General features: G+C 41.5%; 1 protein-coding gene across 1 annotated transcript; it reads right to left on the minus strand.

Moving 5' to 3' along the window:
* Nucleotides 1–4,024: 4,024 nt before the first annotated feature.
* Nucleotides 4,025–5,038, minus strand: LOC114841397. Its single transcript, XM_029126365.1, has 2 exons — nucleotides 4,867–5,038; nucleotides 4,025–4,776 (listed from the first exon to the last, which is right to left on the minus strand). The coding sequence occupies exons 1-2, from the start codon at nucleotides 5,036–5,038 to the stop codon at nucleotides 4,025–4,027; spliced, it is 924 nt and encodes a 307-aa protein (XP_028982198.1).
* Between the last annotated feature and the right edge of the window lie 170 nt (nucleotides 5,039–5,208).

Consider the following 5,208-nt stretch of genomic DNA (forward strand, 5'->3'; position numbering starts at 1 on the left):
CCCCGCCCGTACCCGCTCACCGCCCCCGCAGACGCACTGATGACATAAAATGCATTACACAACTCGTGAGGTAAGTCGGTTTCACACGCGACTTACCTCACTTGTGTCAATGAGGTGAGTCCGACTTACCTCACTTGTTGTGTAAAATACCACTTTTGACTCGTGGGATTGTAAAACTCGCCTTCGGCTCGTTTTACAACTTCTCACGAGCCAAAAAACCCATTACGCGCTTGTTGCGTAATATACTATTTTGCATTGCCCATTGACTCCTCTTTCTCAAGTTTCACAAGCAACATTGATAAATATGGTTGACTACGAGGTTTCCCGTGCCAGCACAGAAATTTGTTTGATTACAGCACCGTCTCAAGTCTCATAACTTATAGAGCCGGAAACTTCATTTAAGAAAAAGGCCGGTAACAAAATTGCTAGGCAACGGTACACCAGCGATGGATCGTTGCTGAGCAATTTTGTTCCTGATCGCCTTTCTCCAAGTCTCATAAAGGACATGGATAAATGTTGAACTATGAAGTTTTCGTGCCAGCACGGATATCTATTTGTACTTCATCAAATACCTCCCTGCGTCTCATAAGCAACATGGATGACTGTTGGATGTTTTTCGTGCTGGCACGTTAATCTACCTGCGTAAATTCATCCCCTTTCCCAAGTCTTATAACATGGATAAATGTATTAATTTCCGAGGTTTTCAGTGTCGGCCCGGGATTTCATTTTTCTACATTGACTCTCTTTCCTCAAGTCTCATAAGCACCCATGTTGGCACGAGAATGTAACTGTGTCCATTGACTCCCCTCTCTCAAGTCTCAAAATTGACATGGTTAAATATATTGGACCCTGAATCCTCCCCCCCTCCCAATCTCATAAGCAACGTGGATAGAGTTATTGGAGTATGAGGTTTCTCGTGTCGATAGGGAAAATCTAAGTGAATGTTATTGGTCTCCTCCCCAAATGTCATAGATAATAAGCATGAATATATTGGATACCGAAGTCTCTCATGTCGGCACGGGAGTCTACTTATGTCCATTGACCCCCTTCTCTGAGTTACATAAGTGACATGGATGAATATATTGAACTATCAAGCTTTCCGTATCAGCACGGGTGTCTGTTTATACTTTATGAAATCATTCCCCCCCCTCTGCATCTCACAGACAGGATGTATGACTACATTGGAGGTTCCTCGTGTCGGCACTGGAATGTATCCTTGTTTATTGACTCCTTTTCCTCAAGTCTCATAAGCAAAATTGATGAATATGTTGGACTACGAGGTTTCCCGTGCAGGCACGGCAGTCTACCCGTGTTTATTAATCATCTCTCCCAAGTCTCATAAGCGATATGGATGAATATGCGGGACTATAAGGTTTCCTGTGCCGACCCGCGAATCTAATTGTGTCCATTGACTCCTCTCTCTTAAGCTCCACAAGAGACATTGATAAATATATTGGACCCTAAGGTTTGTCGTACTGATATGGGCATATGTTTTTGTCCATTGACCCCCTTTCTCTGAGCTTATAAACGACATGGATGAATATGTTGAATTATCAACTTTTCCGTGCCAGTACGGGTGTCTACTTTTACTTCATTAATTGCCCCCTCCCCCTTATAATACGGATGAATATATTGGTTCCTGCGTTTTCCAGCGTGGGCACGGGAATCAATTTTTGTGCATTGGCTCTCTCTCTTAAATCTCACAAAGAACATCGATGAGCAATTAATCCTGAGGCTTCCCGTGCCGGAACGACAATCGAATGTTACCCAACTTACTCAAATATAGAACTGCTAATGAGTCTTTAAATTGATTACCGAATGGACTCATTGATTTCTTATTTATGTCACTATTTAAAAAAAATAACAATTGAATTAAGTTCAACTATTTTGTTTTCAGTCATCCTAGTAGCATAATCACGGCGTCTCTCACGCTATATTCGTTAACAAATAGTTGGATAAAAAACAATAGATAAATAATAGTAATAATAATATAAAAAAATAATATTATACAGTTTCATATTTTTAGTTTCGATTCATTTTATTTATTATTATAATATTCCTCATCTAATGAAGCGTCTTACGATTTTTTTTTCATCCTGAAACGTATTTTCACCCGATTTTCAATTTCACTCATTGATAGGTTCTCATTTTTCGGCTGCATGACTATAGGCTAAGAGCTTTTCATTAAGCTCCGCACCGAAGCCCAGGAATGCTCCCTTTTCGAACATTACCCTCCATCTATTGGGGATCCGATATATTAATATCTACATCACCGCGAGCTGGCACCTTTGCCTGTTTCACCAACCTGAACATGCCGCTACTTCCGCTGGGAAAAACCGAAACTGGGAATCCGATACTCATCCATTCTCGCATTTCACATTCCCAAGCAGCACAGTTCTGGAGGGTATCTGCAAGTATACTAAAAAGGCTGTCTAATGTCTGTCCAAAAAGGTAACTTGTGTCTAGAAGTTACCTAGAAGTTAACTAAAAGTTATCGTATAACTGCAAGATACCTTTTGGACGGACATTAGTCAGCTTTTTGGTATACTTTCAGATATCTTTCGCAAGGTTTGCTACTTGGGTTATCTCTGAGCAGTGTGAGATTTCGTTTTCGAAGTTCGTAGCAGTGCGCTCCAACCTCACGCGCAGAGGAGGGAGATTTGAATAGCGCATTACTCTTTCTCTCTCCTTCTTGAATTCTACTGATTTGTATTTTTTAGACTCATCATCGACTTATTGTAAAAATTAATGAAAAATTGATGAATAAGGTCATATAGCGCTGTATATTGCATAGAAATTTTTCCCCCTATCCTCGATTAAGTTAGATTTTCAACTCAGTCCGTGTATAACATGTGGGCGAGTTTATTTATGAGGTTATATTACGCGGGTAATTTGAACGTTNCTCTGAGCAGTGTGAGATTTCGTTTTCGAAGTTCGTAGCAGTGCGCTCCAACCTCACGCGCAGAGGAGGGAGATTTGAATAGCGCATTACTCTTTCTCTCTCCTTCTTGAATTCTACTGATTTGTATTTTTTAGACTCATCATCGACTTATTGTAAAAATTAATGAAAAATTGATGAATAAGGTCATATAGCGCTGTATATTGCATAGAAATTTTTCCCCCTATCCTCGATTAAGTTAGATTTTCAACTCAGTCCGTGTATAACATGTGGGCGAGTTTATTTATGAGGTTATATTACGCGGGTAATTTGAACGTTTGATTTTCTCATGAAATTCTCAAGTCGAATCGGAGCATGAAATATAAATAAATGTAGGAAAGAAATACGTTTTTTTCATAGAGCAGAAGTTGTTTTATTTTTTTATTTATTGTATTGATTGCTCTAAGATATACCCGTACCATACATGATAGAAGAAAAAGAAACATTTCAAAAGTCGTGTCGATAGGTTATGAAAATTAAAAGCTTGGGTCATCAGTTATATATACACACATAGTCCCCAAAAAGTTTACAGTATATACAATGGATTAAATACATTAAATACATTCCATTAATTTCATTAATTACACACCAGGTCTAAAAATTTAGGATATCATTTTACAGAGCTAACACCGTTACTTTGTTTGCAATTATTTTCTCTCGCTCAATGAGCGCTTGTTTCGTAAAGACATAGATAGCCTTTACATCTGCACGGTCAAAAGTTTCCAGGATGCTTGTGCAGAGGTTCCCCTGATCCAGGCTAGCTCGAGCAGCTGACAACCTCATAATAGCGGCGACAATTACACCAAGGAGATGATTCCCTCTTGCAAAACTTAGCGCGGGACAGGTCACCAGGAGATGCTCAACAGTATCCTTCTCATGGAGGCTACGGACAGGATAGTCGCCCATAGGGTCCAGCACATATACCAGCTGCTTTAGGTAAAAAGAGCAACGTCTCGAACCTGCCAGCCTGAGCTGCAGCAGTACCCGAGTGAAAGTGAGGCTACAATTCAGGTTGAGATGAGGTGATAAACCCTGATTCATAAGCCCTGGCAAAGAGAACTGGCAGTTTGAGGACATCAGGTAGCTTTAGAGGTCACGATCGCGCAAAAACTGCGAGTAATCAGCCAGGACGCCGTCCCTAGCCAGAGACCAGGCTACTGGGTCCACTGAAGACCAGAGGTACTCATAATTTATCTTCTTCAACATTTCGTTCACTTGAGATGTCCAATTGTACTTAACGGGTATTTCGGTGGTCATCATCAGCTGAATTTGTCGCAATAAGCACCTCCTCGGCAGTCGTTCCTCACCCATCTCTAGCACCTTGATGATCCATGCAAGGGCTAGCACCAGCAACTGGTACTCAACGTGGAGGATATTCATCTCTAGACGCATGGCTGAATTTGATGCATGTCTAGGGAGTTGGAATAACCTCTTAAAGTAGAACATCTGCGTTCTCTCCAGTAAATCAATGTGTCTCAAGCCCCAGATTGGGGCAGCATACAACATAACCGAGGCTACAAGGCTATCATATATCTTAACCTTGGAAGGCCAGTCCACCGATTTTGTTCTAGCAAGAATAGAGGAAGCTGTTCCGCAGGCTATTCTAGTTATGCTTGTAGAGCTAAGCGCCGCCTGATAGCCCAGAGCAGAGGAAGAGAAAACCACACCAAGATATGTGTATTTTTTCACGATGTCGATTTCAGAATTGCCATAGGTGAATTTTAAACTCTTGCACCTTCCAGGGTCACTGAATTTTACAATTTTCGTCTTCTGTACGTTCAAGTTGAGCTGATTGAGTTGATTGTATTTTAGCAGGGTGTTGAGAGTACGTTGCAGGGCTCAGGGAGTGTCAGCTAGAAAGATCATGTCATGAGCAGAAAGTAACGCCTGAATATCAGTGCACCCATCGATACTAATCCCAAGGTTACCGTTCTGCTTCATAAACATGTCAATGTCATGGATAAACAGGATGAACAGGAGGGGACTAAGAATCTCACCCTGAAGCACACCCTGGGTGATTTGTATCGGCTCCGTAAGCTGAGTGTCGATTCTCACTCGGAAAGACGCCTTGTCGTACAAGGCTTTGAGTACTCTTATCATTTTAGCGCTGAGACCCAGATGGAAAAGCTTCTTCCAGAGAATCTCATGGCTCACCGAGTCAAAGGCTCGTTGGTAGTCGACGAAGAGACCATACACCGAACGCTTTTTCAGTCGTAGTTACAGGTTGTGACGAAATTCCAGGCGAATTCGTCACCTGCGGAACTCCAGGG

Source organism: Diachasma alloeum, unplaced genomic scaffold (assembly GCF_001412515.2).
Source record: "Diachasma alloeum isolate Michigan unplaced genomic scaffold, Dall2.0 Dall_scaffold_00374, whole genome shotgun sequence".
NCBI classification, from domain to species: domain Eukaryota; kingdom Metazoa; phylum Arthropoda; class Insecta; order Hymenoptera; family Braconidae; genus Diachasma; species Diachasma alloeum.